Below are 22,461 nucleotides of genomic sequence, written 5' to 3' on the forward strand. Positions count from 1 at the left end.
ATTTAACTCCAAAAGTCAACTGTGTGGTTCCTGGTAGGGAAGCCATATTCCTTTTAAGCAAAATCTATAATCTACTAAAATGCTCAAAGTGGGGCTACCATGATTTGGAATTCAGTAAAAGGACATTAACAATTTGGTGAACTGAAGCTTTTCTTCAGATTAATCCTTGAACCAGAACAGTAAAAGGGGCAAAAGAAAAAAGAAAAGAAAAGAGAAGCACTAATAGAAAATCTTCCAATTCAGATTTGATTTTTGACAGTCAGTGATAGCTACCATGTTCTCCACTCCCCCCCTTCGCTACATCTTGAAGAGCAGTTGGATTATCGTAGAAACACTTCCGCTGTCTCCTTTGCTGTGAAAGCCAATTTATACACTAAATAACTGTCACATTGGAAGGACATTGTAGTTATATTACACCATGAGCATTTTCCGAAGAAAAAGAATAGAAAGACAAACAATATCTCTATTCACTCACTGCCTTTCATTTTTGTAATGGACAGGGTAAGGATGAGCAGTTACAATGAAATGATCAAATAATATGTATTAGTGCCAATCCCTACAATTCAGTGTATTTTGCCAACCATTGTTGCCAGTGGCACCTTTAAAATCTGCCTCCAACCCACTTTGAGATGGCTGCTGAATTCACCTGTACCAAACTTCAAAGTTTAACTTCTTTTCCCTATATGATTTTAAACAAGCATACACAGCATTTTTTATTCTGTCCTGTTATTTCAGCATGCTGAACATCATCTGATAGTAGAGCAATAGATCTGGTCCTGCTATCTGAAGCTTCAAATAGGCCTCACCTGGTCAAGCCAATGCATCAGGTTTCTAACTACAATGCTCCATCATGACAAGCTCTCGATGAAGCACAGCTATGAATAGCTTCAAAAGCCTGAGTGCACACACTTGAGAATCCAGTTAATGCCTGGAAGACATTTGGGAGGCTTGTTTGTAGGTTATTCAGGGTCATGGCCTGACTGACCTGGACTGAGTTTAAATATTTTGCCTTCTCATCCTCTACCCGCTTCTTAAAGGCCTCAGTCTTAGAACGCTTTACTGATAAAGGATGCTTAAGACTCAAGGTGGAATCTGCATTTCCAGTGAAGTTAACATCAAGCTTCAGCTCCATTTCGCACAGGGAGTTCAATTCCTTATGCAGCCTTCTCTCAAGACGATCAGACTTCTTCTTCAATTCACGTTCTTCAGCCTGCTGCAAGATTATGGAGTGGATGACTGACACAAAGCTCTTAATGGCTTCAGAGGCTACCTGTTAGTATTCAATTACCATTTAATTAGGTTGACACTTCCCAGACGTAAAGATCAGAGGTAGTAATAAGGTAAAGACTAAGCATAGTAAAAAGAATGGTTACAAGATTACAACCATGTCAACCCATGATCCTGACAATTAACTCCATTCCTACAGATGGATAACAAAGACTATGGATGGCAGCTCTGAAGAGCTCACTGGTTCATGAAGAATGAAAGCTGGTTTTGGTGGTAAGAGATTTCCTATTATATTCATTTAGACTGTGCCCATTAAAACTCAACGCTAGTGGCTTCTTTTCTGGACTAATCATGACTCCTAGCTTCCCTGACCAAGTGATAGATTAATAGTTATAAACATCTAGTCAAGCTAGCTTTGGCATTGGAGACCTCCAAGTTGGGACACACATGTACACCACATATAGCATCCCAATCTCTATGAATTCATGCCATTAGTTTTTGGCAACATAAATTTATCAGAAATAGGGAGAAATTATCAGATATTTGGAGGTACCTTGTCTGGCAACCTGTCAAGGGCAAGCTGCCATTCTTCACAGAGGGCCTGGACCTCACATGGGTGGTCACTTTGTTGTTGGTCATCCTTTAGACAGTCTGTGAGTTGGACCCACCTGTTGAGGGCTCGTACATACTCCCGCTGAGATCCGAGGAGATCACAAAAGCTATTGTACCAGGCAGTGACCTCTGTTTCAAGTTGGGCTGTTGCCTGGCGATGGTAGTCTGTTGTGGGATCTGCATTGGGATGATTAGTGAGATGGCACATTTGCTGGGCAATATGGTTCTGCACTTGATGACATTCATACATTTTTCTCCACATGTGCATCAACCTGGAACAGTAAACATCAAGGAAAAACATGTGAAAGACACAAAATGGAAACTACAAATTGCTCACATTCTACGGTAGAGGATTAGTAGTTCCAATCATAACCTATACATGATTCCTTTTTTGCCATATGATGAACACACAAGGCCTCTAACTCCAAGAATGCTTCACCCTCCAAACCTTCCTTTTTCCCACTATGAGCCTACTAGGACTAGTGACTTTGTCAGGTTGCTCCAAAAGTAAATTGAAACTCTCAGGGCCATAGAACTTCAATAACTACCAAGGACAGACTAATCTATCTGTGTTTCAGGGTATAGCACTATAGCTTGACGAGGGAGGCAAGAAATGGACATTAATTGGATCAGTTCCCTCCAGCTTATGCAAGGTGGAACTAAAACACATCACATGTAAAGAATGCTCCCTATGATCATTCATACAGTATACATTGTTCTAAGTGTACTTCAAGCATGTGACATTAAGAGAGGTTGGAGAAATCAAGAGTGCACAATTTTGATGTCCGCACTCAGTTCAAATGAAAAAGCTTGCCTTTATTTATTATTTTGGATAACTAATAAAAAAGGGAAATTTATGTTTACCACCCCTGTGGTTTCAAAAATACATCTACCACCCCTGGAATTTTCAAAATTACATCTGTACCCCTGTATGCTAACTCTGTTAGTTTTATTTTGAAAAGACAATTTTTCCCTTTCTTATTTGTTATTAATAAACTCACCCCATCCCACCCTTGTTACCATTGCATACCCTGTTACCTGGAGCGAGAAGGGTTTGGGAGCCCAACAACCTTGCATCTTGCGACCACCTCCTTCCGACAGGTAACTTTTTATTCTTCTGAATATTATTCTGTAATTTAAATGTCCTTTTCCAGGCCTGAACAATCAATTGGAGTCAAGATTTTTGCATATTAAAGCTTGCGGCAGATTATATAATTCATATTTTCTCCCAATCGAGATCTTCAATTATTCTTTATCCAACCAGTGGATTCTCTTCAGCTTTGGGGGTAGATTGAACCCACTTGGAAGTCAACTTGATCAAGTTTTGAAGCAGATCAGACTTGCTGATCCAAATTAGTTGAAGATCTTCTCCACTCCTGGCGGTACTCTGTTTTGTAGTTGGTTTTCAGAAACTGATTTCTGAAATTATTAATTATCTGTCCAGCAGTTTTTTCTTCATACTTTGTGTGATTATTGCCCTCCAAGGACACCTACTTCGATCCAGTTTTGGGGCCCATCTGGGCTGTGGTCTTTTGGCAATCAGAAATCTCCATCTCAGTGTGGTGGTACCCTGTTTTTTTGGCCTATTTCTCTTAAGATTAATTTCTGCCATTATTCGTAATCTATTTTTCAGATTGACCTAAGTTTTTAGGGTAATATTTACTGGTTATAGTAAGCTGTTTGACTCTATTGTAGTGATTTTCTGACACTACCTCTTGGTACACTTTATATTCACCCCATTTTGGGCTGCTTCAAGGGTTACTTCCCTCTTTTGGTACTGCTGGTTGGTGAAGAACTTCTCAGTTGAGGTGCTGCTTTGAGGAGTAGTGTCTCCTCCCATTATACTAACTCATAACTTGCAGAGGAAGAGTGGCCATGTCGGAGTGTAAGGGGAACAGCGATGGTGATGACAACGTCGGCGATGGGAATGGCGATGGCGGTGTCGGTTGTTCGGAGATGGGAATGGCGATGGCAACTCTGTTTTCGTTTTCACTTTTGAGAAGATGATGGTTTATCCCAAATGGGGTTAAATATGGAATAGCACTTCATCCCAAATGGGGGTAAATATGGAATAGCACCTTCATTAAGGGTATTATGGGCATTTTTATATTATGTTTGGGCAATGACATCATCGTTTAACTGTTCTCATCTAAAGCTAGGGATACATTTGTAAGAATATTTCAAAATATAGGGGAGGTTTATGAAACAGATGAAATTTCAGGGGTGGTAGACATAATTGTTTGAAAGTACAAGGGTGGGAAACATAAATTTCCCAATAAAAAAGTAAACTTTCGCTCATACTGATTTTAAGCAGGCTATCACATGGACATATAAAAGAAAACACGATAACCTAACACAGCTTCTTATGTGAAAATTTTAGAATTCAACCTAAAAGTAATTTCAGAAAAATGTTAAAAGCTCACCCTAATGATAACTCAACAAGCTGAGGATGCAGCTCCTCATCTCTAAGCTTCAATATCGATCCACACGTCCTACTTATTGATTGTTGTAAACACATGATGTCAGACTGCAAACACTCAATGCTCAACTTGGTTTTCTCAATCCTTGGCAACTCTTGATCCTCAGCTTCTTGTTTCTGCAGTAACAATGTCTTCTTCTCATACTCCAATTTTGCAAGTTCTTCCTCCTGCAGCATATAAACCCAAATTAGAAAATGGAATTAAAGATAAATAAGATTGACAGTTCCAACAGTAAATGACACAAGAAGCCTGTTACAACCGCTTATCCCAAAAGCTCGAGCTGTTAAGTAAGGGTTACAATGATGTATATCAACACACAACACTTCCCTGCACGTGCAGGCCCACACATACTGCTCTGCACATGACACCAAGGGGTCACAACATGTAGAGGCAAAACAACACATAACACAAACCCCTTGCACTTACCAGGGATCGAACACCCGACTTCCTGGCTCTGATACCATGTTACAACCACTTATCCCAAAAGCTCAAGTTGTTTAAGTAAGAACTACAATAATGTATATCACTACACAACAACAAAGCCCATTTCTCAGAAAATGCTAGAACATCATCTGTAGCCTGAAAAACAGCACAACAGGTAAAATTGCTATAGGATGCAACCATCAGTCCCTACCAAGGCCAAGGATGAAGCTGGAAAGATAATCTTGGCAATCTGTTTTACAGATCTATGTACACTTCATATTCCCTACCAAGGCCAAGGATGAAGCATGAAAGATAATCTTGGCAATCTGTTTTACAGATCTATGTACACTTCATATTATTTCTTTACGCAGTCATAGCGCTAGGTAGATGGAGTAACCAGTCTTCCATAGGTGAAGCTGTGGGTGGGCCAATGTTTTGCCAAAGGCAGGCCCAAAACCCTTGCCAGACCTGCATGGACCAAGCAAACTTCGCCTGAGACAGGCAGACTGGCAGAGGATATATTTATGGGCCTGGCCATAGATTTACTCCAGAGAGAGAACAAAAACTTATTTCAGAATTAGTTCCATCAGCAAGAACATGACATAATGGAATGGACCTCAAAGTCGCAATAAGACTGGAGTTTGTTAGCAGATAAAACCTGAGCCAGGTCAGATGTGGAACAGTGGCTTCTCGACAAACCTAAATTTGGATGCATAAGATTTTTAAACAGGTCAATCTTCAGAATAGAAGATTTCCTTGGTTGGATCCATCAAACAATAAGTTGACCTTGATATCTTGTGTCATTTTCAGAGTACACTGTTAGCTGAGATTGCTTCTTCATATACTTTCAGCATGCCGCCTCCACTCTCCCATGTCATTTTTCACACTAGATCATGCATCATCAAATATTCTGTTATGCTGGGAAAACCAAGATTTAGGAAATCAAAACCCATTTCGAATACAAGGTCCAAGTCCTTAGCCCACCCATTTTCAGCCCAAAAATCTTCAGCCGAAGGTTAATTACAGGTTTTCTATACATTTTCCCCTGATAAGCATCAGAAACAAAAAATTTCTTGAAACAGAAATATGAACAAAAACAGTCACAATATAGCGACAACCCAGACAACAAGATACCATATAGATACTGTAGAAAACCTAGGACCTGTAACCAGTAACTTGAGAGAAGAGAAAAAAGAGAGAATGAGAGAATGAGAGAATAATAACTTGTTGTCTTTATTGATAGGAAAGCCCCTCTATTTATAATAGTGTGGAAATTACAAATAGAAAGGGGAACTCCTAATCAGATTAAGAATTCCTAATCATAATAGGATTCCAAGTTACAATAGGAAAAGAACTAGAACTAACAACTCAAACTGAAACTAAGACTACCAACTCACAGTAGAATTAGGACTTGACATAATTAGAAACTAGGACTCCAACTAGGACTAGGAAAATAGAAGATACACATATCAACCAAATCACTGTTCATATGAACAGTGTCATGCGAACAGTACTTCTCAACACTCCCCCTCAAGCTGGATTATACAAATAAGTAAAGAAAGAAGATCCAGCTTGAACTAAAGAAAAAAGAACTCCTAATAATGCTAACACTCCCCCTCAAGTTGGCACATACAAGATACTAATGCCCAACTTGAACAAAATGAAAAAAACTAAGTTGTAGTAGAATCTAGCTTGACATATGAATGCAGCTCCTAAATAAACCTTCAAGAACTTGAAAAAATAGATCTTCAAAACTTGGACAGACATGATCAGCAAACCGGGACTGGAATGTCTTCCAAAAAAGGCAACTTTCAACAATCTTCAATAGCTATCCAGTGATGAATCTCAGATTGTCATAGTGACTTAGAATCTTGAAGTGAAATAACTAGAGCAGCAAGTAGCGAAAACAAACTGAATCAGGCAGTGGAAAAAAACTGTATCAACCCAATCGAAAGTCCTCAAATAGGCAACAACCAAATATCTTCAATATTTCAATACTTCAATCTCCCCCTTACGGCAGACTCAACCCAATAACAAAGTAGATACCCATTGGCAATGGTGAAAACTCTGACTGTCTATGCTTTGCACCAAGTGTTCCTACAAGTTCTGCTTCTACAATGTCTGCAGGTGTACTGTACATAATCCCCCCCCTCACGTGTAGTACACGTGGACATAACAGAGATCATGTAAAAGATAGGGCAAAAACATAATATTCCAGAATTTTCTAATAGTGCTATGGGTAATTAAAAAGGAAGGAATGGCAAAATTGTAATTTACCAAAAATTTCCAAAGGTGTTATTGGTAAATGCCAAAGGTATGTTTTGGGATATGAAGGGAATTAGAATTATTGAAAGGGAACGGTGTTGGAAAAAAAAAGGATGGCATGACTGTAATTTGGTGGAAATCCACTTTTAAATACAATCCAAGCCTAAGGGCAAACTGGTAATAAACCAGAATTTTCAAGGGTCAATTGGGTAGTCAAATAGGGGAATGTATTAAAAGGTAATGGCAGTTCCGTAAATAACCAGAATTTTGCACGGGCCTTTTTGGTAAACAAAAAGCAATGGGATGCAATAAGTAAAATAATGGCTATGGAGAATGGCAATCTTGTAAATAACCAGAATTGTCAAGGGGCTCTTGGGTAGATAATTTAGATGAAATCTACTTACAAATACCACCCAAGGTAAAAGGGTAATGTTGGAATGAGTAGTAAAATAAGGACAAAGGTAGATAAGAAAAGATGATAAGGGCATAAAAGGGAACTTAAAGAATAAAATAAAACGCTAGGAATAAAGTAGAGTAACCAAAAAGGAAACCCACTTTGAGATATTGGATGTCTTCCTCACGCAACCAGCCAAAAACAATATAACGCTGTCTTCAACAATTCAACCTCACGATGGGAGAAAGAACCAACCACAAGAGGAAAAGCGAGCCACGAGAGGAAAACGAGAACCAGCAGCCAACTGATTCTTCGATCGAAACAGCAGACTTATGGAGAAAATTAATGTAATCTCCAAAAACTCGGATCGAAAGCGAGGAAAGGAGGAGGCGGAACAAAAGCTGCAACTTCAACTGCAACTCCAATCTGGCGGTAGGGGAACAGCAGCGATAAATATTTGACTCTGTGGAAGAACAACTTCAATCGAACCAGCAGCAACAAAATACCAGCAAAGAATTGATACCACCAGAAATCAATAGCCAACATCAGAGAACAAGAGCCCATCCAACAACTAAGCCAAGCAACACTCAGCAAGACGAAAACCAGAAAATCAGAGATCTTCCTCACGATAAGCAAAGAGAAACTGAGCAAAAATAGGGCAGGTCCTAAACTCCAGCCCTTCGATCACCGTCAAAAAAGGGATTGCACCTTCAACGAAAGCAGGTTCTTCAGAAGCATCTACAGCCCGGAACCAGGTTCTTCATTAATCGATCAACATATCAGTATTTAATCTGCAACTCATCTGAAGAGCAGAAATAAGATTCGAAATCTGATGTAGAGTTTTCATAATCGAAAAAATGAATTGAGTACATGAAACCCTAGTTCTTCTTTTTCTATGAACTAGGGTTTTCTTCTTCAAACCAGAAATTAAAATCGACTCTCAAAACAGCAATCTTGGAGAGAATCAGTCACTGGTTGCCTAGCTCTGATACCATGTAGAAAACCTAGGACCTGTAACCAGTAACTTGAGAGGAGAAAAAAGAGAGAATGAGAGAATAATAACTTGTTGTCTTTATTGATAGGAAAGCCCCTCTATTTATAATAGACGGGAAATTACAAATAGAAAGGGGAACTCCTAACAATGATAGGATTCCAAGTTACAATAGGAAAAGAACTAGAACTAACAACTCAAACTGAAACTAAGACTAACAACTCACAGTAGAACTAGGATTTGACATAACTAGAAACTAGGACTCTAACTAGGACTAGGAAAATAGAAGATACAAATATCAACCAAATCACTGTTCATATGAATAGTATCATGCGAACAGTACTTCTCAACAGATACACACAGAACTAAAGTACAATAGCAGGATCACACCCCAAGTGAAAGAGAGTTTTCTGTAGTCTACTCAATCCTCTCCACTTTTGTAGCCAAAACATCTGCCAAACTGATGGCTGATTTGGGCTTCCAACTGAACAAGCAATTCAGGTTTTGGAGAGTTTTAAGTTAAATATGTTTCCTCCTTAATCTTGATTTGAGTCCAGTCATGACTCAAGAAGTTTCTTGCATACTTTTTCCCCTTTTTAACTTCGTAGTTTCTCAAATCTCAAATAGTTGACTAGTACACCGTGATCATAATCACAAATAAGAATATGAAGGAAGATTCCAAAAAGATTTTTCCTAGTGTAAAAAATGCCCACTTCGAATTAATCCCATTGTTCTTGTTTCTAGTGCTTAAATCACCTGGATCTAAGCATGTTTTGGTATCTAGATAGAACTGGAAGGGTCATATCCATCAGCTCTACTGAGCATACAGTCTGTTACAACTGCTTATCCCAAAAGCTCGAGCTGTTAAGGGTTATAACAATGTATACCAACACACAACACTCTCCCCCTCTGTGCACAGGCCCACACACACGGTTCTGCAGTCTGCATGTGACACCATCATGTGGCACCTGGGTGCACTACAACACATAACACAAACTCCTCACACTTACCAAGGATCGAACACCTGACTTCCTGGCTCTGATACCATGTTACAACCACTTATCCCAAAAGCTCAAGTTGTTAAGTAAGGGCCACAACAATGTATATCAAGTATCAACACACACAATATCTAAATGAACAGGCTCAACAGTTTGATACAAGTAAACATTAGATTGTTATGGATCTTAGGAATGCTCAACTTTTTGGGCTATCAGTCCATGAGGTGGTCCACTAAATAAAATCGATAAACAAATACCAATTGGTTCTTAGGAGGACCGTGAGTAAGGGGCACAATAAAACAGATATATTATGCAATCTTAAGAAGATTCTCACCGTCTCCTTCAAGAAAACATGGAATTCCAATCAACAGGAAAATCCCAATATCAATGTAACCAGTAAAATGTCAGCAGTGTGCTATGATGAACCAAAAGATACTGTATCTTTGGCACATGTTGATGACCAAGTTTTTTATTTTTTTTGTTTTTTTGTTTTGGGGGGGGGGGGTGGAGGGGGAGGATAATTAACAATTTTTTACATGATGGTGACTGAATTAAGCACTAATTTACTACTTTCAAGCAAAATACAATTCTTACCTTAACTTCCTCATAAAGCTTTTGTTCCTCAGCAGAAAGCTTGTCTAGTGTGATGCAAAGGGCACCAAATTTGCAAGTTTCACTGGGGCCTTGAAGTTCTATAGAGTCCCTGCTGGCCTGAAGCAATCTGGAAGACCAACTCCAAGACAATGAGCTAAAGACCTTCGCAGAATTGCACCTCTTCCCTATAAATTGAATATTTAAAAGATAAAATATCCTTCAGAGATTGATAAATAGAATGACAGGTAATAAAAATATCTAACACATATATAACAGAGAGACTAGAGGAAATCAAAGGCACTCAAATGATAGACAAGAAGGAATTTCATCAATATATAAGAATATATATGGTGCAAATATATGAAGGGGCCCTAAACTGACCATTCAAGGAGATCTCATGTGCCAAGAAAAACAATTAGATGGGACAATCATGATAATCTTATGAATAATTTTCTTTTGGAAAAACAAGGAAAACAAAACGGTGGACGTATGTAGAGAAGAGTTCAGAGCATGTAATGGCAATCATATGATCAGGTGCACATTTAGCATCAGGGGTCTATACTGGATAATCACCATCTCTATGAGTTATGAATAGGTAATCTAAAATGGTTGTCTATGAATGTCTCAGCAGAAAAAATGCTGAAGGTTAGGACTTAGGAACGACTCCAGTCCACTCCTCCCAGGACCTTGCAAAAGCTGGACTTGCTCCAGGTTATGGACCTTTTTCCAGTTCTAAGGAACTAAAGGTTCTTGATGACAGAAAAGTTATGAAAGGCAAGTAGACTACAGATCTCATCAATTTCAACATATAAACTATCCTGAAACCACCAAAGTTTAGACAAAACCTTTTTTTTTTATAAATTTTGGGCCAAAATTAAATTGTTAGCAGGTCTAAGATAAAGGTCAGTTATATAATAATTAGCCCACAGGATGCATAGAACACAAAATATGAAAATGAAGACCATGAGGCAGGGGGGTGGTAGTGGTAAGAAATTAAGAGAAAAAAAATCTGTGATGAAACCACAGAGGGTTGTAAAATCAATTCAGAATCATGAAAGTGGAACTTCTGAGATCCAGAGACCTATATGGTCTCAAACCAATGAAAATTCAAAAAGATCCTGCAGTCAATCCCTACAACAATCTACAAGAAAATCCACTCTCGATAGAGGTACCTAATTAAAATAATAAATAAATAAATCAGCAGCAACAACCAGTTTCTTGAATCCACTCATTTCAGTCCAAAACTATAGTCGGTCCCACGTTCAACCGTAAAAGGCATTTGTAAGGACAAAAGGTCAAACCATCCAAACCTATGCCAGAAGGACAGCCAAGTATAGTGGGAGACCTGGAAATGCCCTCAGCCTAAATTCAATGACAGACCCTAAAAACTCCTACAGCCTGCAAGAAAAGAGCATAGTGGCCATGGATTCCCAAATATAGACACCAAGCAAGCCAGAAGCGCAAAAGATCAATATTGGAGAAAAAGAGAATACACTTCACAGAAGAATGAAGAGAAAAGGCACAGGTACTAAGGTTATTTAGCCTTTTCAACTTCCATGTGTCTAAAGTGAAGCATAAATAAGAATCAACCCAGATAAAAATAAACAATAAAGTGTACGAACTCTTAACACACAAACTAAAATGTTTTCAGAAGGAAGAGATGATAATTACTGCTGCTTTCTCCTATATTATGGTAGAGAGAGTCTCCTCTGTTGATGTCGAGAAGAACAGCTATTTCCTTGCCACCATCAGAAGATTTCAGGAAATAATCATCCAGCTCCCTCATAATACCCGCCAAAGTCTTCTTGTTCCTACTGACCACCATGGCCATATCTGCAGTATCCTTAGTATACCAGCTCACCATTGAAGAACAATCATCAATGAGCTCCGCCACTGAAGGCTTCTCTGGAAGTGAATTCAGAACAATATCAGCTGCAACTTCCTCCACTTGCTCTTCTTCATCAAATTCTGTCTTAGTCTCTGCCCAATCCTCCTCCTCTTCCTGCTGGATTACTTCACTCTTCTGCTGAACTGGAGAAGAAGAGGAAGGTCCACTAGTGTCCCAATCCTCCTCTTCCTGCTGGATTACTTCACTCTTCTTCTGCTGAACTGGAGAAGAAGAAGAAGGCCCAAAAGGGTCCCAGAAATCCCAAGATGAGTTTGGAATCGGGGGAGGTGGCGGCGTTGTGCAGCTGCTCTCCTCATCAATCTCAATGCTTTCTTCTTGAACAACATCTTTTTCTTCCTCTGCCTTCACAACCTTCCTCAAGTCAGGGCTTAAAGGAGGTGGAGGTGGAGGTGGGGGTGGAGGTGAAGGAGGCAGAGGAGGAGGGGATGGAGGCAATGCAAAGCCAAATGGGGTATCTTCGAGCTCCAACGTTTCTGATTCAGTGAATTGCCGAAGTGTGATGCCTGTGTTCTTCAGAGTTTGCAAATAAGCAATCTGGGCAGCAGCAAATTGTTCACGAAACCGAACTAATTGCTTCATCAGCCTCTTCCTCTCCTTGCATCTCTGCACTCTCTCTTCCTTGTCGATCCTCGAAGCAACACAACCCATCTATTCAAATGCTCTCTGGCCTTGACTAATAAGCAAATCACAAAGGAGAAAGAAATCCCAAATGTAGGTTGAGTTTAATGCAGAGGAACCTGCAGAGCCAATGAAGAACACCCAGGAAAACCTGTCATCTTAAAATTAAAATATTCTTCCTCCATGACATACATTACCATTACTGAGCATCTGAAGACTGTGGGAAACAGTGGAGAAGATTCCAATTTCAGGACGAGCTTAAAAATGAAGACATGATGAAAAAGACTAGTGCAAAGGTTATTCAGCTTCTGCTCTCTGGGCTTAGTTCTTAAGCTAATCAGCTCACAAAATAAGCTGTGATGGAAGAAAGTGTGAAATGAAATCACAAATGCAGGTCAAATTTCATGAGCAAAATAACCTTCTTCAGACCCAACGAAGAAAACCCATCATCCTAATCTAACCCATCTGTCACCGTGACATGAAAGGGAACAGTAGAGTAGAGAAGTTCGAAAAGAAGAGTGAACAGTGATGGAGAAAGAGAAGGAAATTCCAACTGGGCGCCCCGGTTTTTCAGTTTTCATCACCTCAAATTCAAAAAGAAGAGAGTAAAAACTAAAGAACAATGATTCTGACAAGGTAAGAACTAGAACAGTGAAAATTATCACTGCATGAGCTGCAAATGCCCTTGTAAGTAGTAAGTAGTTCTTCAGTAAAGTAAAGAATAGAAACACTAGGGTTGAAAAACGCCAAAAAAATACACAGGATGAAAAGTGAGCAAGAAAAGAGTTACGCCAGAAGGGAAGGGTAAGTGCCAAAAGAACAAGGGCAGTCGAGTTCGCCCCTGCTCCAGTCTTGTGCCCTCCAAAGAAACAACATTCATCAAAAACCCAATTACTTGGCTGAGGCTCACTCGTGCTCGAATTCCAAGGCCATGTCCAAGCAGAGCATCCAAAGCAGAAACGGCGCATTTTAGCACCAAATTCTTGATTAATAATGGAATTTCATTTTGGCCCATAAAAGAAGATAACACGTCAGATATTAGTAAGAAATTCGCATCTTTTAGCAGAATTAAGGAAGAAGAATTAATTCTCTCTCTCTCTCAGTAATTGTAGAATCGTAGCTTAAATGAATCATATAGGCTTCAATGGCAGCTCAGAATCAACGCAGCTTGCAGCTCTGCTCTGTTCTTATGTGTTGAAGCATCCAAAGAAGAAAATGGCGAATTTCAGCAAAAAATGCTTAAAGAGGGAGAGATGACACGTCAGAAATTAAAGTCTACCATCAGATGAGTGTATGAAGAACTAGGGCATCAGCATTACAGCATTAGTGCAGAATCATAGATTAGAATTGGTTTGATGCTTCAAAGAATCTCTATCTTTCTATTTTTGCAGGTTAGGGGACCCAACGCAAATCAATCGATGTAGCTCTGCTAATCTCAATGTTCAAGTCAGTACAGTGTGACAAAAATCTTTTCTATTTTTCTGTTTTTCATGTGGGAAAGGATTTTAATCCAGATTTGGTGGGCTGACATTAAGAGATTAGAGTACCGAAGGGAATAAGACAAAGCCTGTGGAAAACCCAGTTCTGTTTCATAAAATTCTGAAGCATTGCATAGATGTTGATGATTTAAGACTTAAGTACTTTTCTTAGTTTCTTTATTCCATGCTGATAATATGTTTTAATCTGTGTTTAGTATGTATTTTGGGAATTTGATTCTAGGTTTAGAACGCATTATGAAATTTGATCCTTCTTTTATTTTCTTGTTGGGAAAGAAAGCCCTGTGCAGCCCACGCAGCCCTTGCGCCCCGACAGGGATGCGTGAACCACATCCTTGGTCATTTCCATCTTTTGTGGGATGCGACAATCATACACGCCCTTGTGTCTGGACGTAGAAGTGGCTTGCACTGTAGGACCGAGTGGCGTTCAGAATATATTCTAGACCTAGAATCTATTTAGACAATGTATACCAAACACAGAATAATATTTTGCATTTATTCCTATCCATCAATGAAGCCTTTTTTCTGTTGTAATCCCATTGAAAAAAAAGGGACCAAGTTTTCCTACGGTTCACAAAACCCACCTAGGGTTTTTGTATGTTCCAAAATACCCTCGTGATACCCATTCCCATCCTCTCCCGCCACTCGGTGAATGGAATCCCATTGACTGTGGGTGGTGGGAAACTTGGGCCCCAAAAAAATTTCTAAAAAAATCTAAGCCCGGCCTACTTGGGGGCTCAAAGGTCAAGCCAAGCCCATTTGATTTGAGCCAAGATCCTCATGCATGCTTTTATGAAATGGAAATACTGACCACTGCTGAATTTGTAGCTGTTTGGAAAGTTAATTTTGTGTTCTGTATCGCTTTTATTTTAGAGAATCCTCTCCCATTGGGAGTTTTACTTCCCTGCCAAACTTTATTAGGGTTTATGATGCCCAAAGATGCTATATGACAAACTTGTATTGGAAGTGTGAGCAACATCCCTGACGAATCCTAGTGAGGTTTAACAAAAATCCATATGAGATGCCATTGTGTGTAGCAGAAATTAAACTGGCCGAGTTGAACCAGGTTTAACTGAAAGGAGAACCTCTGCTGTGCAATTACAAAGACTCCTCAAAATCAAAAGTAGCCCAGCTCCCATGGTTTAAGACTAATTCTTAGAACGTTTAATCCGTTGGAGACTGTTAATTAAATGGGTTTAGGCTGACTAATGAAACCAGGACTTAATGGGCTATTACGCAGTCCCATTGTTAGATAATTTGGTTCATTGCCAATGTGGTGGGCTCAGAAACTCTGAGTTCTTCCATTAGGATCCTATTGGGATAATTAATCAAAGATGTATATATTAGATAATATCTTTTAAGGGAAAGGGTTGGCACGCCGCCTGCTCCAGGTAAACTAACAGACAACAAACACACGAGAGGTGGGACAGCCATGGGCATGGGATCTTTTCACTATAAAGGGGGAGAGAGGCAAACACATGGTTGAGCATTCCCAACCTTTTCTCTATCTTTAATTCCCAATTTTATTTTAATTTTTTTTTAAGTTTTCTCAATCCTTATTATCTCACGGGGTTCTTAATTCCAAAAGATTTTGTATGACGTTTTGTATTGGAAACATGAGTGATAGCTAAGCCTTATCATGACAAAATAATGTTTACTTCACATAAATGAGAGTCACATAGTCAATCAGCTTTTGGAGAAATAATTTGTCTTCCTATGAAAATGCAAGTAACATCTGAGGTTAGCAAATAGCTAATAGCAGTCAAATTTAATAACCATTATATAAGTTTTTCTTTTCTTTCAATTATCGCCAAGGCATAGAGGGGAAGTTCATAAGCATCTATGCAGTAAAATCGATTTCCGACAGAAAAACAAAGCATGAGGGTAGAATCATAACCATAGAATAAACCCCTTAATTGAAATGTTTCAACAATATCATTCATATATTTACTGCTAATAAAACCTTACTTAGCCAGTCAAGATATCTTCCAAATCAATTAAATGACAGGTTTGAGCAACTACATTCTAAGAAACATATGACATCAAGCAACATAGTAACAATCAATCAAAGTACCCTTCATATCATCCTTGAGCTACAGCCCTACTTAACAATCTGTCTATCAATCGCACGCTTTATCTCCCAAACTCCAACTTTTGAACTGTCCATCAATCGCTATCTCCTTGCTGCAAGACAAATATCATTAGCATTTCACAACATTGCTGAGAAATTGAATATCATTTAATTTTGGGAAATTTATGAAACACCCTTTAAAATTGGGTCGAAACTCGGATCACCCTTGAAATTTGAAAATATTTAGATCACCCCCTCTACACTAACAGTATTAGTCTGCTGCTAATTATTAGATAAAAGAACTATTTTACCCTTGTACTAAATCATTAGAATTAAATTTACATTATTAGCTTTTCCTCATCTTCTCTTCTTGCTCAACGCCATGTCCGTCTCGGTTCACGGTGGTTTTGGGCAGGGGGTGATTGCAGGCTCAAACCGTCGCCCTTCCCGGCTTCACCCCTACCCTAACTGCTGCGTCTGCCGCGGCCGCCCCTTCTTCTCTGCCGAGAGATAGGAGAATGTATGGATTGCCGAGTTTTTTTCCCTTTCTTTTTTTTCAGAAACCGTAACCGCGGAGCATGAGAAAAGCGAATTAGTTCCAAAGAGATCTGCTGCTTTGGAGAGTGAATGCAGTAGTTGCAGAGTGAGAAAATTTTGGGCAGAAGATTGACGGCAGCCCAATAATTCCGGCGAAGGGTAATTTTTAGGTCCATCACTATTCTCCTTCATATTTGCCGGCCGCTTGCTTGCTGGCCTCGCTCTCAAACAATAAGTACGAAAATCAAATGACTGAAAAGAAGGAAAAAAAAAACCCTCGTTTTTATCTATATAAGTCTCTAACTCTCTGCAACATCAAAGACAAAAGGCAAAGATGAGTTTGGTCGGGCAACAGCAAGCCAACAAGTGTGAAGAGGGATGTGGGTTTTGTTACCATTGCCGCTTCTGCTTCTTCCACTCTCGTCAATTATTTCCCTCTCTCTCTCATGTCTCTCGTTCCTCTCCCTGTCATCCACTCACACTGCCACGACCACCACATCTCCTTTAGCAAGGACCAGTCTCCTGGAAGAAGATATGACAGAGAGACTCCGGCGATTCCTGGAGATCGAAGAGACCAATTCTACCCTTTTCCTTTCTCTTCACTTCTCTTCCATCTGAAATCCAGAACCGAACCCCATAAAGCTGCAACCGATCTTCTTCCTCTATTCTTAACCCACTTTTTTCTCCTCCTCTTTTTCATTTTTTCCTCCATTAACCGAGTCTGGGTCTTTGGTGGGTGGTGGTGGTGGTGGCGGCGGCGGCTGCTGGGGCAATGGTGGTTGCAGAGGAGAGGGAATATTCCCTCTTTGATTCTTTATTTTAATTAAGAAAAAAATAAAGAGCACATGTTGGGTTTTTAGATCTAAGGGTAAAATGGTAATTACACTCTTCTCAAGGGTAGTTTAGGGTTTTCAAAAGATTTAACTAGTTGACTTCATCAGTAACTAACGATAGGATCTAATTTGAGTATAAAGCTCTAATACAGGGGGTGATCTGAGTATTTTCAAATTTCAAAGGGTGATCCGAGTTTCAACCCATTTTCAGGGTGTGTTTCATAAATTTCCCTTTAATTTTTAATAAACCAAGGGAGCAGGTTTTATTATTGATAGCCACCAATATATATGGAATCCATGAATTGGAATCTAGTTCTGCCCTTTGGGAGTTTGGATGGGACTGAAATATTGTGGACATATTGACCCAAGATCCCTTCCTCATATGTCAAGTTTCATTGTAATAAATGAAGTTAGTTATCCGTCAAAATAATGCATTAAAAAATCCAGAACTACCAAGAAGGTACATGGACAAATATGGGAGGACATGTGCATGAAATATTTAATGATTGAAATATGATTCTGAAATTTGATTGAACGAAACTCATGTTATATCAGAAACTTACAAAAGGAGCCACAACCCTTGTTGCTTAGTGACCATCTGGAGGTCTTCTATGAAATCTTACCTGTTGGATAGTTCCAGTTAGGCATATGAATCCACTGTTGCATTAAGATAATTATCCCAAGAAAAAAATTATTAAAGAAGAATCACCTCTTTTGGCCCTTAAAAGAAAGAAAACCCAAAATATATAGTTTAGAACATTGATTTTACCTTCACAAACTTGATTTGATGAGGAACAAGAAATAATAGAATTTAGATTTCTTGCAGTAGACAAGAAAAGATTAAGAATTTACCTTGCCACTTTCTTGTGAGTGCAACATGTCAACACTTTGGTCATCGCACTTCAACAAATTGAACCATTCTTCTTCTACCACAATTTCCCTTAGTTTTGTTGCAGCTTGTGGATTCACAGGGAGCCTTTTCAATTTGGGACATCGCAGAACTTTCAATATTTCCAATAAAGGCCAATCATGGCATAACACCCCTTCACTCACCATCGAGAGATTGGACAAGGAGAGCAACTCCAGAAACCTTAGATGAGGAAACACCGTCGTGCCCATGGCCTGCTTTTCTCTGTCTCTGTTCACAACTATTATTTCCTCCAGATTACAACAATCACTAATAAGAAATTCTTCTAGTTGTTGGAGACCTTGGGCCAAACTCATTGGTAAGATGTGCTTCAAGCTATCACAATGAAATATGTGTAGGAGCTTTAGCTTGCCAAAAATTGCAGTTGGAAGTACTGATGAAGATGGATTATTTGTTGAATTCAACTTCCTAATTAATGAGCTTCCTTTTGTAATATCCTCATCTTGCTCTGTTGAGATAATTTGCACCATTTCTGAGCACCATCAAATTTCAAGATGGTTTAGTTGTTGAAGCCTCTGTGCCATGGCTAGTGAGAACATAAACTTCAAACCCAATTTTTCCACATACACATTCTCTAGCTTAAGGCAGCTTGAAGGTGAAACAACGCCCTCCCATATGGTCCTTAAATTTTTAAGTAATCGAAGATCCAATCGTTTTAGTTCCATCAAAGTAGATTGTGCCGCCTGTAGTCTCTTGGAGTAGTTGAATGCCTCAGTCGCCCTACTACAATTCAGTACCTGGAGTACTTCTAAATTTGGTAAGTTTAGCAGCAAATCAGAGGGTATGACACAAATTAGACTGACACAATTTTGAACATAAATGAATCTTAGTTTGTTGAAACATACCTACCTCTATGTTTTTGCCAAGAAAATGCTCCCCAATGTCGAAACCAGCGAGACAGAGAGGTTCCGTGGGAGACATGTGACTTTAAAGCCTGGGTTGAACTGGGTTTGGGTCGAAACCAAGGTTTCAGTCATCAAAACCTGGTCTGATACCATTTCAAGCCCAGGTTTTGTCTCGGTTTCCTGCGAAACCGAGATCTTGAACCATGATACTATGTCAACTAGTATGGATTACTGTATGATATCTTTCATAAATTGTGCTTCATTTCAATCACGAGAGTGCCTTAGCAATGCCTTGCGCCTCAAGCGATATGAGGCCTAAGTTCCTTGCATGTGCCTCTCACGGTCTCACCTGAATAACTTTAGTAACATCAAACAGTAAACCAAAGAACTTCTTATATATTTACTTCTAATAAAAAGATGTTTCAAATACAATGTTATGTTAAAAGTGCATAAAGCATTATAGGATAATGGAATCCAAACAATCTCCAATAATGTTCCGTTCTCCAAAGAATAAGTACCTGAACTTATCTGGTTCAACTGCCCACCACAGACTGAATCCAAACAATCTCCAATAATGCTCCATTCTCCAACAGGAAAGAATATGTACCAGAACTTATCTGGTTCAACTGCCTGCCACAGACTGGAAAAAGATAATGGCATGATTTCAGAAGAAGAGACGAGAAACAACATGAGGCCACTTCTATCGGGCCACGTTTGATGTGCTTTTCCGCCTCTTAATGAGCCCTTCCATTAATGTAATATATGTGGATCTGTCTACTGTAATTTCATTTGTCATTGATTCTTCCAACAAGTACATTGCTTCTTTGTATTTTCCTTCACTACATAGGTCATCAATGCGCTTAGAGTAAGTAATAGAACTTGAATCCCAGTCCTGTGGAGTTTCCTTAGCAACCACCTCTTGACCTTTTTCACCCTGCACTCCTGGGATGACTTCCCCACTAGCTGCAAAAGATATTTGATTGGGTAATTTGTCATTTTCAATCATATTAGATAGGAACTCCTTGGCATCTTCAGTTCTACCCGACTCCATAAGTCCACACAAAATAGCATTGTATGTAATGTGGTTCGGTCCCAGTTTCTTCTCTTCCATTTCTGTGAGAAGCTCCAATGCCTGTTCCATCTTACTATCTTTGCACATTCCTGTTATCAGAATGTTGTAAGTGACAGCATCAACAACTTTCCCCTTTGAAACCCATGTTTGGAAGAGTTTATGAGCCCTATCTACCATTCCCCCATTGCAGAGTGCATGAAGAAGAATATTACAAGTAAAAGTATCTGGCTTGAATAATTTGTCTACCATCTTGTTGTAGAATTGAAAAGCCTTCTCCACGTCTCCGTCCCTACAGTACCCATGAATAAGACTGTTGTAAGTTGTCTCATCTGGCACCAACCCATTCTGCATAAGCTCATTCAACTTGGACAACGCCTCCTCAGTCTTTCCACACTTGCAAAGCCCTCCAATAACAGAATTGTAGGTAACAACACTAGGAAGTATCTCTTTCTCTTTCATCTCATTCCAAAGCTTCAAAGCCCCATCAACATCCTCATCCTTGAAGTAGCCCATTATCAAGGTTCCATAACTAACCTCATCAATGGAATACCCTTTCTTTGCAGCACTACGAAGTAGCCCATAAGCCTCATCTAGTTTCCTCTCCTTACAGAGATTGTATAGAACAGTATTGAGAGTAACAGTGTCCATCTTCAAACCTTTCCGAGCCATCTCATCCATCATCTTGAATGCTTCTGCAATTTTCCCTGATTTACAGTACCCATTGATCAAAGTATTGTATGTAACACAGTCCGGAGAAAACCCATTTTCCTCCATATTACTAATGGATTCACTTGCTTCATCTACCTTTCCCTCTTTGCACAACCCCTTTATGATAATATTATGGGTAACAGCATTTTTCTGCACACCCTTCTCAGGCATTTCCTCAAGCAACTCGTAAGCCATAAAGTTCATCTTCCACTCAAAACATGCATTAATCAATGTGTTATAAGTAACCACATCGGGAAACAACTTCAGATTCTCCATCTCATCCTGAAGCCTAAGAGCTTCTTCAATCCTACCCTCCTTGCACAACCCATTAATCAACATGTTGTAAGTCCAAATATCAGGCAAAAATTTGCTTTGGGTCATCAATTCAATTGTTTTTGCTGCCTCCTTCAGCCATCCCAACTTACAATACGCACAAACCAAGGTGTTATATGTATTCCGGTTTGGGGAAAGGCCTCTGTCTTTCATATCAGAAAGCAAATCCCGAGCCTCATTCAAAAGACCTTTCTTACAGAAGGCATCTAAGATGGTATTGTAAGTAACATTATCAGGTAAGCAATCAAAATCAGTTATTCGGCTAAGCAACACCATGGCATCATTAAACTTAGAATTCAAGCAATATCCATAAATCATAATATTGAAAGTGTTTGTATTTGGGATGACCCTTAGCTTGATGGCATCATCAAAGACCTGTCTCGACATAAGAAGCGAATAAGAAGATGGGTACCTTACCAGGGAATTGAGTAGGGTGTTGCAAGTGAGGACTGTTGGGCGTAGGTGATGGCGCTTCATCTTCTTGAAAATCTGAAACGCAAAGTGGGGTTTCCGGTACTGGACATAGGAACCAATGGCAGTGTCCAGGAGGGCTTTCGAGGGGCGAGGGAAGCAAGAGGATGGATGGAGAAGGTGGTTGTGGAGGACGTGACGAGTGTCAGTAGCTATGAAAGAGAGAAGAAGAGATTTGGCGTCTGAGAACTTATTGTGACTAAAGAGACAAGGGAGGAGGGCGAGGAGGGAAGGGAGGGAATTGCAGTCATGGGTGAAATTGGAAATATGAGTACGACACCATTGGAAGAAGCTGAGAAGTGTGTTAGGACAAGAAGAAAGGGATGGAGAAGAGAAGATTAACGGTATCACAGAGGGGGCGAGATGAGGAATGTATGGCCTCAGAGATTGCAGGGAAGTTTGGGAAGTAAGTATAGTGACTATGTTCCTTACTATGTCGGATTCAGCTGGTGCTGAAGATTTTGATGCTGGTGTTTCCATGAAACTGGTAGAGAGGATTACGGTTCAGGATTGATACAGGTTAGTTATTACGCCTACACCAATCCCAAACATGACAAAGAAGGTTTTCTTGCTTTATTTTATCTCACCTACCGAAGTTGCATTTAGACCTGTAAATTTTGCTAGGGCTGATTTAGAGTACTCTGAAATAGAGTGAC

General features: G+C 39.5%; 2 protein-coding genes across 4 annotated transcripts; both read right to left on the reverse strand.

Moving 5' to 3' along the window:
* Positions 1 to 443: 443 nt before the first annotated feature.
* Positions 444 to 17,277, reverse strand: LOC122652390 (protein ALTERED PHOSPHATE STARVATION RESPONSE 1-like). Of its 3 annotated transcripts, none has more exons than XM_043846112.1 (7): positions 17,265 to 17,277; positions 12,059 to 12,630; positions 11,656 to 11,980; positions 9,985 to 10,169; positions 4,263 to 4,486; positions 1,781 to 2,111; positions 444 to 1,270 (listed from the first exon to the last, which is right to left on the reverse strand). In XM_043846112.1, exons 2-7 carry the CDS (start codon positions 12,539 to 12,541, stop codon positions 836 to 838), a joined length of 1,983 nt encoding a protein of 660 aa, XP_043702047.1. In that variant the 5' UTR covers positions 12,542 to 12,630; positions 17,265 to 17,277; the 3' UTR covers positions 444 to 835. The 3 variants fall into 3 exon arrangements, with proteins under 3 accessions (XP_043702047.1, XP_043702048.1, XP_043702046.1); XM_043846113.1 differs by lacking the exon at positions 17,265 to 17,277 and adding an exon at positions 12,704 to 12,842 and having other exon boundaries at positions 11,656 to 12,010; positions 12,095 to 12,630; XM_043846111.1 differs by lacking the exon at positions 17,265 to 17,277 and adding an exon at positions 12,704 to 12,842.
* Positions 17,278 to 19,788: 2,511 nt separating this feature from the next.
* On the reverse strand, positions 19,789 to 22,307 carry LOC122650310 (pentatricopeptide repeat-containing protein At2g16880-like). The gene has a single exon (XM_043843702.1). The coding sequence runs from the start codon at positions 22,283 to 22,285 to the stop codon at positions 19,922 to 19,924; it is 2,364 nt and encodes a 787-aa protein (XP_043699637.1). The 5' UTR covers positions 22,286 to 22,307; the 3' UTR covers positions 19,789 to 19,921.
* Positions 22,308 to 22,461: the final 154 nt, after the last annotated feature.

Source organism: Telopea speciosissima, chromosome 2 (genome assembly GCF_018873765.1).
Source record: "Telopea speciosissima isolate NSW1024214 ecotype Mountain lineage chromosome 2, Tspe_v1, whole genome shotgun sequence".
Classification (NCBI taxonomy): domain Eukaryota; kingdom Viridiplantae; phylum Streptophyta; class Magnoliopsida; order Proteales; family Proteaceae; genus Telopea; species Telopea speciosissima.

Coding starts and splice junctions, on each gene's coding strand:
- LOC122652390 (XM_043846112.1), bottom strand. CDS start 12,541: ATGGGTTGTGTTGCTTCGAGGATCGACAAGGAAGAGAGAGTGCAGAGA. Junction 2,112..4,262: donor CTTGTTGAGTTATCATTAGG/GTGAGCTTTTAA, acceptor TTACTGTTCCAG/GTTGATGCACATGTGGAGAA. Junction 1,271..1,780: donor TTGACAGGTTGCCAGACAAG/GTACCTCCAAAT, acceptor GAATACTAACAG/GTAGCCTCTGAAGCCATTAA.
- LOC122650310 (XM_043843702.1), bottom strand. CDS start 22,285: ATGGAAACACCAGCATCAAAATCTTCAGCACCAGCTGAATCCGACATA.